The sequence below is a fragment of the Pan paniscus genome, chromosome 14 (assembly GCF_029289425.2).
Source record: "Pan paniscus chromosome 14, NHGRI_mPanPan1-v2.0_pri, whole genome shotgun sequence".
NCBI lineage: Eukaryota > Metazoa > Chordata > Mammalia > Primates > Hominidae > Pan > Pan paniscus.
The window spans coordinates 111698861-111712212 of NC_073263.2; the positions used below are offsets into that span (position 1 = coordinate 111698861).

The 13352-nt window shown below is 45.2% G+C and overlaps 1 protein-coding gene across 3 annotated transcripts in view; it reads right to left on the bottom strand.

Moving 5' to 3' along the window:
• Positions 1–13352, bottom strand: part of COL4A1 (collagen type IV alpha 1 chain) — a 157948-nt gene that overhangs the window by 56503 nt on the left and 88093 nt on the right. For all 3 annotated transcript variants that reach the window (XM_003832082.6, XM_034936976.3, XM_034936977.3), the window contains exons 3-17: positions 8843–8932; positions 8699–8743; positions 7389–7433; positions 7232–7294; positions 6684–6737; positions 6462–6488; positions 4945–5028; positions 4796–4858; positions 4208–4243; positions 3661–3702; positions 2419–2505; positions 1892–1918; positions 1692–1742; positions 519–563; positions 378–431 (exon numbers count right to left, since the gene is read on the bottom strand). In XM_003832082.6, the coding sequence (XP_003832130.1) occupies positions 378–431; positions 519–563; positions 1692–1742; positions 1892–1918; positions 2419–2505; positions 3661–3702; positions 4208–4243; positions 4796–4858; positions 4945–5028; positions 6462–6488; positions 6684–6737; positions 7232–7294; positions 7389–7433; positions 8699–8743; positions 8843–8932 (813 nt within the window). The remainder of the gene's footprint in view (positions 1–377; positions 432–518; positions 564–1691; positions 1743–1891; positions 1919–2418; positions 2506–3660; positions 3703–4207; positions 4244–4795; positions 4859–4944; positions 5029–6461; positions 6489–6683; positions 6738–7231; positions 7295–7388; positions 7434–8698; positions 8744–8842; positions 8933–13352) is intronic.

Consider the following 13352-nt stretch of genomic DNA (forward strand, 5'->3'; position numbering starts at 1 on the left):
AAAAACTGTCTGCTTGTGTATGCACATAGGAACAAGGCGAACTCTGGCCACTTCTGAACAGGTAACAGAAAAAATTAGGTAAGCTTTCTTTACCTCGTGATATCTTTCTGTATTTTCTATTGCTTTATGATCAGGAAAAAATAATCTACTACCAAAAAAAGATATAAAAATTTGAATGAGTGGCACATTTCATATATTTTTATTTTTTAAAAAATCATGAACATAAAGGAAACCACTAAATTGTGTTTTTACCCAGAAGAAGCATAAATGATTTTTTTCCCTTGAGTACAGAGTCCTTTATTCTAGGAAAGAATAAACAGACTTCTGGGTTGAATTGGAAAGTGAAGATAAAGGCTCACAATAGTGCCAGCGTTTACCTGCGGGCCCTGGCGGCCTATGAGTCCTGGGTACCCGGGTTCACCAGGAAAACCCTGAAACCGAAGAGAGAAGCAGTAACCGTCAGAGGCCAGTGGTGGGAACAGTGAGCCTGCTTGTAAAAATCACAGAGAAACACTTACGGGACTCCCTTTTTCCCCTTTGTCACCATCTTTTCCAGGTTTGCCCTGTAGAATAAAGATGTAAACGTTAGTATTTAATAAATAATAGACTGGGCGCGGTGGCTCATGCCTGTAATCCCAGCACTTTGGGAGGCCGAGTTGGGTGGATCACCTGAGGTCAGGAGTTCGAGACCAGCCCGGCCAACATGGCGAAATCCCGTCTCCAATAAAAATACAAAAATTAGCTGGGTGTGGTGGCGGGTACCTGTAGTCCCACCTACTTGGGAGGCTGAGGCAGGAAAATCACTTGAACCCAGGAGGCGGAGGTTGCAGTGAGCCGAGATCACACCATTGCACTCCAGCCTGGGCAACAGAGTGAGACTCTGTCTCAAATATATATATATGTATATATATATATAATAACGGATATAACACCAAAGCTCTGATTCAGATAGCTTAATATGTTGTCTCTCCTATGAAACACAAGCAAGGGAAATGAGGGCTCTATGTAAGTTGACAATACCACAATAATAAGTAATATTGTATATGATGAATAATTATGAAACAGTTACAATACAAGAGAACTCCATTTTTAAAGAGCGGAGTCCGATGAGCTACAAGTCTTCTAAAATGTGATTGTATCTTGGTAGCAAAGCTAACATTAGAGAAGTTTGCCTATTGGCAGCTGAGTACTTGCAAGCTTATGCAAATGCTTCATTTAATGCAGGTTTCTGCATGCTGCTTCCAGGTAGAAACCAGAACCATCCCAGCTGACTGGCAGTGGGGTGGGCCTCACGCCACCACCATCCCTAAAGTGAAAAGCAACTCAGCCTCTCAGGCTTGTGGCTGTGCAAACACCGTCTGGTGTTCTGGGTGGCAAGGTCCAACCAACCCGATGCTCTCAGAGCAGGACCGAAGGTTTCAGGGATGGCCCAGGGCTCTTCAGAAGCCTCTTTGAACAGCCGGCGGTGGCACCTTCAGTGCTGGATCCTTAAACAGGGAAGGACCTCGCCTGCCTGGGAAGCCTTGCAACTGATATAGCTCAGGAGAGTCTCGGAAAAGCCCTTCGGGGCATGAAAGGGATAAACTAGAAGTCCCTACGAGCCTTTTCTGTTCTTGTGTTTCTGTGAATCTGCAATTTTCCGCATGGAAGGAGAATTGTTTTATGATAAAAGGACTTTGGAAAGCACTTACTCTGGGTCCTGGTTTTCCGGGTTCACCTTTCTCTCCGACCCCTGGCATCCCCTTAAACGAATAAAAAGACAAAGAGATTTATTCGTCTATTTAAGCAAAATTTAAATTAGATAGATATTAAACTTAAGGTGAAAAAAACTTGAAACTTAAATCTTTATGGTCTTTGACCTAAAAATGATAGGCAGAAACTGAGTACTGACCTGAAATCCAGGTTCACCTTTTTGGCCCTGAAAGAATTCAAGAGACAGATCAGCACTATCAAACAGCTGTATCATTTGTTATATGCTGCATTAAGCACACAGCAGAAAAAAAAAAACCTTTTTCTGATATATTAACAAAGAAATTCATGTTGATCTCCAGCACTCACTTGGCATTGACTGGTATAACTGTAAGCAGGGCAGGGTTTATCATGCTTGACCCAAGATGACTGGCCCTGCCCCCCAGTCCAGCTCCCTCCTCCTGACCAAGCCATCTCCAACTTGGGGCACATTTAAGAAGCCCTGATCCAGCGGGGTGAGCCTCAGATCAGGCTTGGACCAACCCAGTTCCAGCTGTCTCTGCTCTCAAAGGTGCTCGTATTTTATGGAATGAACAGTCTACAAATCTGTTTTCCAGACCAGGATTGAATGTAGCTGGAAAAACTGAGTTTTGACCCATTTTCTCTTTGTCCTTTGGAATTTGTCCAAAATTAGAAAATCAGTATTCACTGGATGAAGCCCATTCATACCTTTTCTCCCTTGGTGGCGAAGTCTCCTTTTTCTTGAACTTGAGCTTGTCCTGGTACTCCCGGAGGCCCACTGACCCCTTGGTCACCCTGTCGACATAAAAATGTAAAATTAATTAGGCATGAAAACAATTATGCAGACATGAAAAATTGCAGAGAGAGGTAAAAGCCTAAAATAAAACACCTATTTTTAAAATGTAATTATACTCTATTCTATTCTAATCATCCTTGCCTCTGCAGAAAATCAAATTTCAATAGGAAGATGATACAACAAGTATCTAAACCCAGGAGGAGAATTTCACTTCTTCTATGGGTGGCCACTAGCTCAGGAATAACCACGGAATCTGAACACCTGCAAGACACCTCCGGACTTGCGTGCCCCTGTATAGTGTATACTGGCCTCTGATGGCACGGAGGAAAGGAATACAAACTGCCTAATAGAGCTTGAGAAAAAAGAAGGCATTTTAGGTAACCCCAGAATAAGACAACCATCAAGAGTCTCCCTCCTCGGGCATCCTAACTGCTGGGTACACCTAAAAATTACAACTGCATACATTTCAGAGTCACTATATTTCAAAGTTTATGAAAAGTCTGGGCCAAAATCTTGGGTGGCAAGCAGAGGCCACCTGCACGTCCAGATCCATCCAGGCCCCACTGTATTGGGCGCTCTGGTTGTAATTGCCTCCACCAGCTTGGATGTCAGAGGACAATCTGGCCTTCCACAGGCTGGCTACAGCAATGGCAGGCATTCCTTCTTAGCCAGTGCCTGCTTCATTGGTCTGATCCAGGGAAACTCCTGGAGAGGATCAGGGACCCACCACTTGCCTCCTCTCTGCAGGATGAAGCCACCTGCTGTGTGGTCTGTGCCCTCCCGGCTCCACACTGCATCTCCTCCCACACCCACTTGGTCCCGGACCTGCCCGCCTCTGAGAAGAGAGGCCGGTGGTGCGGGGCCACTGCCAACCGTGCTAGTCCTAATTCTCCTGGTGGTGGCCCTGGACATGCCCGCCTCTGAGAAGAGAGGCTGGTGGTGAGGGGCCGCTGCCCACCGTACTACTCCCAATTTCCTGGCGGTGGACTCCCGCTCTGCAGGGCTTACAGGGTTACGCATCTAATGGTCAAGTCCTAAATTTGACTCATAAATCCTAGGTCTGACCTCATCCAGACATTGATCCAAAGGTGGGAACTGTCAGGTGAGGACTGTGGTTTTCAACATGAAAGCACTCCAGAGCAAAATGCACTCACCTTGTCACCTTTTGGTCCTTGAAAACTTAAGCCCATTTGTCCCTGTGGATTAAAAATTAGGCTCTCATTATTAGACTTGTCTACTTCGTTCAAAGTCATTCTACAAACCTCACACAAAATGCAGTAAGATGGTAGATTTCAGGCAATAGCTTTGTCCCATAACTCTCATAAAATTTTCTGGAAAGTAACGATCATGCTGTATTCAATGTCTATGAAAAAGTTTTTAAAGTATGACTGATCAAAAATTCTAAAGACCTTTTTAAAAATTTACAGTTTTTAAACTCTTGCATTAGAAAACTAAGGGAAATATCAGTGATTCCAAAGTATTGACTAAGGGATGGATGAAAGAAAAGATCAATATATTGATAGATAATCAATAGATAATAAATGATATATGATAGATACTTCAAGGTATAGTTAGATAAAGATAGTGTTAATTTTCCAACTTTTTTTTACAGAGACTGAAAGAATAAGAAGAATGAGCTATAGCAATTTCATGATAGCCTTATACTAATGCCAAAGAACAAAAAATGAAAAGAACTTTTACCTTTTCACCTGGAGGGCCGGGAGGGCCTGGGGGACCCTGGGAGAGAGAGCATTTTAATTAAATAGGATTCAGAACTCTAGGGAGCTTTAAGCCCTTCTTTAGGCTGACGTTATCTTAAGATTCTCTGGTCAACATGATAATTTATTTGTGAAATATTTTTCCTGGGCTTCCCCTCCCTCCCCACTCCTAGCAGGTGCAGGACCCTCAGGTGTGACCATATCAATACCAATCCGTCTCCCCTGCTCCCTGGTGAAGTCACCTGGGGCACAGCCTGTCTGTCCATCTTTGAACTCACTCCCACAGGCTGTGACTATCAGCAGTACCCCGCCAGCCCCTTCAACCATGACTGCATTATTTGTTTCAGGGTATCAGTTTATGGTACTCTCATCATCCCTTTCCCACAGCTCTGGGTATATGGGTACCGGGATGCCAGCCAAATGTTTAGTAAGAGGGAAGCTGATTCCGCCATGTCCAAATTAAGAGCGACCACAACTGTGTAAAGTTTTTACTAAATTATTATTTATTTTCACACCTCAATATAGTTGTTTTTTAAATGATTGCCTCGGAGAGACAGCCCCCAAAACTTACTGGTGGTCCGGTAAATCCTGGAGGCCCAACAGGACCTTGAAGCCCTGGCAGTCCTGGTGGGCCCTAGAATGCATGAGAAAGAAATGAGTTCAGATGCGAACTGGGAGGGTGAGGTGGCACATGTTCATAATGATTCAGCAAATGCTTACTGGAGTCCCTGGGATTCCGGGAAATCCTCTTTCACCTTTCAACAGCATCCCGGGCACATGGCCAAGTATCTCACCTGGATCACCCTAGAGGATGAAGAAAGAAAATAGAAAGTTGCAAATATCGACATCCATGTAAAGAAGCTGAAAACTCTTTGATAGCTGGCATATATTAGTGTTACAGGACTAGCCGAAGTCTGGGATTTAGACCCCGTCTGCACTGGAAATCAATAGCCTGGCCATCTCTCCCATCGTGATTGCCGTCTTAATGACCAGCGTTAACCACTGCATGGTCAACTGAGCCGCAGCCGGGACTGAATGTAGAGACGGCAAAGCAAAGGGGTCTGCCACACTGCCCACAGGACCACCCCCAACTCTAGACAAGGGCCCTCGTCTCTGGTTGAAAGACTACTGCGTGACCACAGGCTCTCCTCACAAAACAAGAATTCTCTTCTGAGAAAAGGCTCAGGATGAATACTTTTATAAAAGCACGGCGTAATGGTAAATTTTATCTGCCAACTTGGCTAGGCCACATTATTGGGTTAAACACCAGACCAGATGTTTCTGTGAAGGGATTTTTAAAATGAGCTTAACACTTAAATCAGTAGACTCTGAATAAGGCAAATGGCCCTCCATAATGCTGGTGGGCCTCATCCCATCAGCTGAAGCCTTATAGGATAAAAGACTGACCTCCCTGGAGGAAGAGGGAATTCTGCCCACACACCGCCTTCAGACCCAAGACCACAGCTCCACCGCTTCTCTGGTGTCTGGCCTGCCCACTCACCCTGCAGGTTTTGAGCTTGCCAGCCCCCACCATCATGAGAACCAATGCTTTAGAAGCAGTTTCTCCTCTCTCTGGCTACACACACACATGCTCCTGGTTCTGTGTCCCTGGAGCATGCTAACACACAGGGCTATTATGAGGATTTATTTCCTACATGTTCTGAATCACAGGAGCGAGCATAGGGACTCTCACCTTCATCCAGGTAAGCAGTTATCTCTACTGCAGCTGCTGAGACCTGTAAGCCTCCCTTTGACAAGGCTGATCCCAACACCCAGATGACCGAGGTCCCCGCCCTGTGCCCAAGCACAGCCCACACATTACAGGACTGCACAGTCTGAGGTCGGGCTGATGCCAGCAGCCGAGCCCCAAGACATCAACACCCCGCCTGGGAAAAGCTGTCCCAGGTTCCCTCCTGGGAAGTCTGAGAGGCACCCAGGGAGCCCCATTCTCCCATCTGCCTCCCCAGTTTGCGTGAAGTGAGCCTTCACCACCACACCAGGCCTCCTTCCGCTGTTTATTCCCCATTAAGAAGCTGTGCCAAGTGTCTGAACGTTAGAGTCTGAGATCTGAGTTTGTGGGTTACTTGTACAGTCTTTTAATGTAACAGAGTTTAGGGAAGCGTGTTCAGAAACAATCGATCAGCCAAAGTGGTTTAAAGAAAATGTGCTTCTACGGCACTTGTTTTAAACAGATTCCCTGTAATGAATCCAATAAAGCAAAATAAAATAAAATGTACCTTCATCCCTGGTAACCCTGGTGGTCCCTAAAAAAGAAAGTTTTGGTGTTAGTTTTGTTTTTCTCAAAATATCATTAGCATTAAAATTGTTATTATATAATATTATATATAAAATATAAGTTATTAAAACATAAGCAAAGAAAGAAAGAAAAGGAAATGGAATGAAAAGAGAGAAGTCATAACTAAAAGAAAGAAGTTCTGCCCTAAATAACCTCTACTCACGGGATTTCCAGCGAAACCGGGCAAGCCAGGAGGCCCGAGCGGCCCTCTCTCTCCCTGGGGAGACAGCAGAGCATCATTCATACGCACTGTGCGTGGCAGACACATCAGCCCTGACACCGCATGTGTCACTCTGCCCTACCCTTCATTTGTTGGTTAAAATCATTTCCTAAAAACAGTTTGTCACAAGCTGTGCTACTGGGTACCACTTTATGAAAGAAGAAATAGACTTGATAGTATCATTAATAGGGACAAAGGCCCATAATGGCATTTTCTTACGTGATGTAGTAAATGATTATAGGTAATAACTTTTGTGCTTAAATGCAATTTTAGGATAAAAGTCTACAAAAAAGAAAGGAACAATTATATCTTTCTGGTACACTAAATATGGGAAAACTGTATTTCCTTACTAAATAAAGCAAACTTTAAGACAAGCAACTTTCCAATTGTGGCAAATAAAACTCTATTAACAGAATCACACTACCTGACTCCTTAATATGCAAAAATTACGTAAACACACACAAAAAGGAGGGTCTCGGTTCTGGATTTACCTTTGTGCCATTGCATCCTGGAATACCTGGGGGGCCTGGCGGGCCGTCTTGGCCAGGAATTCCCTGCAATGAAGAAAGTGAAAATGTAACCCAGGCAGAAAATCGCCTGATGGAAGAATATTTCATAAAAGAAGTAGAGCACGTTTTCTATACATACGGGAAGTCCTGGGTTTCCAGGGTAGCCAGATGCTCCCGGAGGTCCCTGTGAGGGCGGAAGTAAAAGCGTGTCAGTGAAGAGCCGGGAAGCCTCTCTTCCTCCTCCTGCGTCTCCCCGGTTAATGGAGTCATGCCCTCATTTTTGGTGTCAGAACACACACAAAGCAGACAGAGCACTCTGCACAGGAGGCAGCAGAGGGCACAGCCTAGGGCAGATGGTCCAGGCTTACAGGAGCAATGCTACACCCAAAGCACACTACTGCCATTCGCCACTGCAAAGATATGGAACCAACCTAAGTACCTACCAACCAACGAGTGGATAGAGAAAAGGTGGAATCCATGCACCATGGAACACTACTCAGCCACAACAAGGAACAAAATGATGTCTTTTGCAGCAACTTGAATGGAGCTAGAGGCCATTATTCTAAGTGAAGTAACCCGGGAATGGGAAACCAAATACCGTATGTTCTCACGTATAAGTGGCGTCTAAGCTATGAGGATGTAAAGGCATAAGAGTGATACAATGGACTTCGGGACTCAGGTGGGGGGAAGGCTGGAAGGAGGTGAGGGATCAAAAACTACGTAACAGGTAGAGCGTACACTGCTTGGGTGACAGGTGCACTAAAATCTCAGAAATCATCACGAAAGAACTTATACATGCAACCAAACACCACCTGTACCAAAAAAAATTGAAATAAAAAAAAAACAAAAAAATAAGTTTTTAAAAGCTGACTGCTGATCCCTTCAAACATAAGGCTGCCCATGCACAAAATAACTCTGCTCCCATTTCATCATTACTAAGAGGTGGAGAGGAGGAAGAGCAAGGCTGGCTCTGAAAATACCATGACTTTTCCATTAAATGAAGTCATCTCTGTCTAATGACTGTGGACACATCATCAATTGCCCCTTCCCCCAAATTAAAAAATGCCCAGAAGAGATTCCTGAAGAAGAACAAATGGGGGAAAGCAAGTTTGCAGAACCAAGGACTAAGGAGCTCAGCCTGTGCACAGTCCCCATGGGAAGGACTGGGGCTCAGGGAGTCATGGGCTGCTCCTCACTGCCTGCCTCGCGCCTGCCTGCCCGTGCTGTGTGAGCTGGGAGAGGAGATGGAGGATGAGGGCAAGGAGAAAGCAGGGAAAAGGTGCCCGGCTCTGGAAGCGGCCCGTCCCACGCATGGAATCATCGATTGTGAGTAGCTGGGAGAGGAGTTGGAGGATGAGGGCAAGGAGAAAGGAGGGAAAAGGTGCCCGGCTCTGGAAGGGGCCCGTCCCACGCATGGAATCATCGATTGTGAGTAGCAACTGTACTCACTCTTGTCCCTTTTGTTCCAGGTAGTCCTGGTTCTCCAGTATCACCCTGGAACAGAAGAGAAATGCCATTGTCGTTGATCACCGCTATCTCAAGAATGCGGGCAATCTTACATCCACCCACCCCCAATCCCACAGCCGTGCTTACCTTTTGTCCTGGTGGTCCCTGTGGCCCCTCAGGTCCTTGCATTCCAGGAAACCCAATGACACCTTGTAACCCCGGGAGGCCTCTTTCACCCTACAGAAGAGGAACATCAGTCAGGCAAAAGGCAGCAGTAAAGAACAGAGGAAGGAACTGGTGACCAACTGTGATGGCTATATATATATTTTTTTTTTTGAGATGGAGTCTCATTCTGTTGCCCAGCCTGGAGTGCATGCACGATCTCGGCTCACTGCAAAGTCCACCGCCTGAGTCAAGGGATTCTCCTGCCTCAGCCTCCCGGGTAGCTGGGATTACAGGCGTGCGCCACCACGCTGGCTAATTTTTGTATTTTTAGTAGAGGCAGGGTTTCACCACGTTGGCCAGGCTGGTCTCGAACTTCTGATCTCAGGTGATCCACCCACCTCGGCCACCAAAAGTGCTGGGATTACAGGCATGGGCTACCACGCCTGGCCCGTGATGCCTAATTTTAGGTGCCAAGTTGACTGGGTCACAGGATAATCAGAGAGCTGGTATAGCATGACTTCTGGATGTGTTTTTGAGGGTGTGTTTCTGGAAGAGATTGGCATTTGAATACATGGACAGTAAGGAAGATCTGCCCTCACCCAGGGTGAGCAGGTGCCATTGTTAGTTGAGGCCCGGATAGAACAAAAAGGCAGAAGAGAGGGCAATTCTCTCTCTTCTGGAGCTGGGCACCCATCTTCTCCTGCCCTTGGACGTCAGAACTCTGGGTTCTCTGGCCTTCAGATTCAGGGACTTGCACCACTAGCCCCTTGGGCTCTCCAGCCGCTGGCCTTGGACCCAGTTACACTTCAGGAGTCCTGAGTTCCCAGGCTTGCAGGCGGCAGATCATGGAACTCCTCAGCCTCTATAATCCTATGAGCCACTTCCCATAATAAATCTAAGTATCATCCAGCCTTGCGCAAGTCCACAGTGAGTGTCTGGAAACAGATAGCAACGACTACTTCAGGTGGTTTTGCTCTACTGTGTTTTAAACTCTTGAGGGCAGGAAATATTTATATCTCATTCCTAGCACAATCCTTTATATGTACTAAATGCCAAATAATTTCTTGGGTAAATAGAGTAACAAATAGCGAGGTGTTTTTCACTGAACTGGTTATAATTTCGCTCGATCAATGGAACTCTCTTGTTAGCAACAGTCTCAGTGCTGAGATTCTGTGATGGAGCCCCCAAGACGTCTTCCTCTTTAGAGACCATTAGGAGATGTGGGTGGGCAGAGTCCACAGTGTGAACCTCATGCAAGATGCTTAGCCTCCCTTGGGCCATCATGGGGTGATGGTGGGCTTTAATGAGAAATGTCTTTCAAGAGTATTTTTTGGGCTGGGTGCGGTGGCTCATGCCTGTAATCCCAGCACTTTGGGAGACAGAGGCGGGCAGATCACCAGAGGTCAGGAGTTCGAGACCAGCCTGGCCAACATGGCAAAACTCTTTCTCTACTAAAAAATGCAAAAATTAGTTGGGTGTAGTGGTGCACGCCTGTAATCTCAGTTACTCAGGAGGCTGAGGCTGGAGAGTCACTTGAACCTGGGAGGCAGAGGTTGCAGAGAGCCAAGATCATGCCACTGCACTCTAGCCTGGGAGACAGAGTGAGACTCTGTCTCAAAAAAAAAAAAAAAAAAACAACAACAACCCATAACCATTGTAAGAAATCAAGAAAACCTATTTACTTTACAGCATGTGGACTTCAGTGCAGCCTTACCATACGAATTGGGTAGATTCAGTAACCATTGTTAGCTGATTTAAAAACATAAGGCAGACAGTTTGGAGATCACAGGCAGGATTACTTAGTGTTCAGTGCCTTTCTCAAAGTTGCATTAGTTGAAAGTAAAAATCAACCGACAAGCTACACACCACATAACATAAACATCCAAAGTCGTCCTTCTTTCCAAACCACTCAGCCAGTCCTGGCACTTAACTGGTGAGTTAACTGCCTGCTCCATTTTTACAAACGCAGGAAGGACGTTATGAACCTGGGACTCAGCCGCCACACCTCCATAGAGCTGTGTTTCATTGAAAGGATATGTCAGGAGTCTAGACACAGTATGTGGATAAATATGGGAGAGATTGTTTCAAACCCTAGAGAATTGAATCAAACAGTAAATGGATTAAAGAACCTCAAGCCCCATACTGTGGCACTGCCCCTTCAGGCCAGCAGCATCCAGGGAGTCGGCCAGAAGCACAGACATGACTCCACGAGGGCCCTGATCCCAAGGTTTGACAGGGAAGGCTGGCTCCTTCTCCCTGAGGCCTGTGACAGTGAGGAAGGAAAAACATTCCCAGACCAGGACTTGCTCAAATGAAGAGCTCCTTAAATACACCCTGCAGTGATGGCCCCAGGACACAATGGCAGAAAATCCTGCTGTAAGGAGTTACGGTGCACAAGGTCACCAATCTGGGGCACCCAGTTTTCGGATATAGGAAAAGTCTGCTCAAACCAGAATAGGACTGAACTCCAAACAGCGGCTAAAATAAATAAATAAATATGGACTTGCATAGCCCCAAGTAACCCAACATCAGACAGGAAGGAAATGAGAAAGGCAGGTCCATGCAGAAGCTTTCTAATACATTTGGTGGAGTATTTTTAGTACTTAATTAATATGGGCAGTATCGCCATGAGACCAGTGATGATAAGATTTTATAATTCTCAATTTAACCATGGAATGCACTGAGGACCAGAGCCAGATTAACTGATTTCTACAAGTTTCTCACTGAGTCAGCACTACAGCCAGAAATAGAAATGAGGTCAGCCTCCACCACAGTCCCTGTTTTTTCTGGGTCACTAGAGCAAGCCGGTTCCCAGCAGAACATCAAACAATTCACCAACTTCATGCTGGCCCAAGGTACCGACCCTTCTGTGTCCATTTCACAGATAGGGAAATTAAGATTCCGATGCTTAACTGACTTGTCGTACGTCACTGGGTGACCCCTCGTGCTGCTGGGAACAGAACACAGAAATCCAAATTCCCAGACCTTGCTTTTACCGCAAGAACACATTCTTTCCCAAATGTCACCAGAAAGTTTAAGCAATCTGTGTATCCCCAGAGCTTTGAAATGAAGGAGCTAAGAAGGAAGTGACTCCTCCATGGACATGGTTCTTGCCATTCCCCACATATTTTTTTAATGTTCTTAATCTTTTGTCCAGATAAAAGTGCACACGAATAATCTAATACTCTGTACCCTGTCCAAGGTTATTATGGGAACCAGAGCAGAGCAAACGGACAGAATAAGCACTTACACAGCTATACAGTTAGCTGGCGACCAGCATGCAGTATGGGGCCAAATTATTCCTCCAAGATTTTAGCACATTTCCACCAGGATTATAAGAAGAGCAAAGAGCTGGACATGTTGTGCAAAGGTTATTGGAGCTAGCAGTGTCCAAGCCAGACTTTGCAGCTGCAACTGGCAATGCTACTACCGTGACCACAGTGACCCCCCCCTTCCACTGGAGCTCAAGGCAGAATGTGCACAGTTAGAGTCAGGGAGCAACAGGACCCTCGATCATCTGTTTCCCATGGTGTGCTCAAGGCAAGGTCCAAAAATCCATGGCGGCCACAGACTTCATGTCAGGCAAAAATGAAAACCACAACCATTGTCTGTCACAGCAAAGACTATTTAAAATGGAAGAAAGAAACGAGAAACTTGAAAAATACTACACAGAAAGTTTTCATGCAACTGAACCTTGTGCTCTCATTCCTGAATATCAGTGCAATGTAGAGCACTGAACAAAAAAGGAAAATCATATACCAAAACCGGAGACGATTACTGCTGTATCCTCAAATGATGAAATTCAGAATTTGTGGAGGGAGAACAAAGTGCCATTGTCTATAAAGATGAAAGAATACAACATGGAGAATAATCTTAGCACCAAAATTAGGCGTTGTAAATTAGGCATGAAATAGGGTTTCATGCATGGAGCAACTTAAAATTCTTGCTTAATGCATTATCTAAAGCAAGCATATACTTTTTAAAAAATCCTTAAAATGCGTGGATAGAAAGTCATTTTATAATACCCAATTATTTCCCTTCCTCTTCCAATGCTTGTAGAAACAAGTTCATGATTCAGGAAAGCAAATACTCAAATAAGCTTCCGTCATAGCTAAGTCAGAAATTCAAATACAAATCAAATACCCAGGACAGCTGAAGTTAAAATAGCATGAAGCTTCTAAATGTGGGGGGGAAATATAATTACCAACAACAAAAACTGATGTTAACACAAAATATACCTAGAATAAGCAGTCATCAAAATTCTTATTGTCAAAGGCCCTATGACACCTGTTTCAGTGGCTGACATGGAATCCGTATCTTTAAATCAAATTTGTAATGGATTTTTCCAATTTGAAATATTAGGATCACGGATCTTCACAATGGACTGAAGCACACACAGAGATGCTGCCAGCTCTCGGGGGCTTCCTCTACGCACGGACTGAGTACAGGTACCGGGTCTGGTACTGAGCACTGAGTGTACTGGGTATGGCAG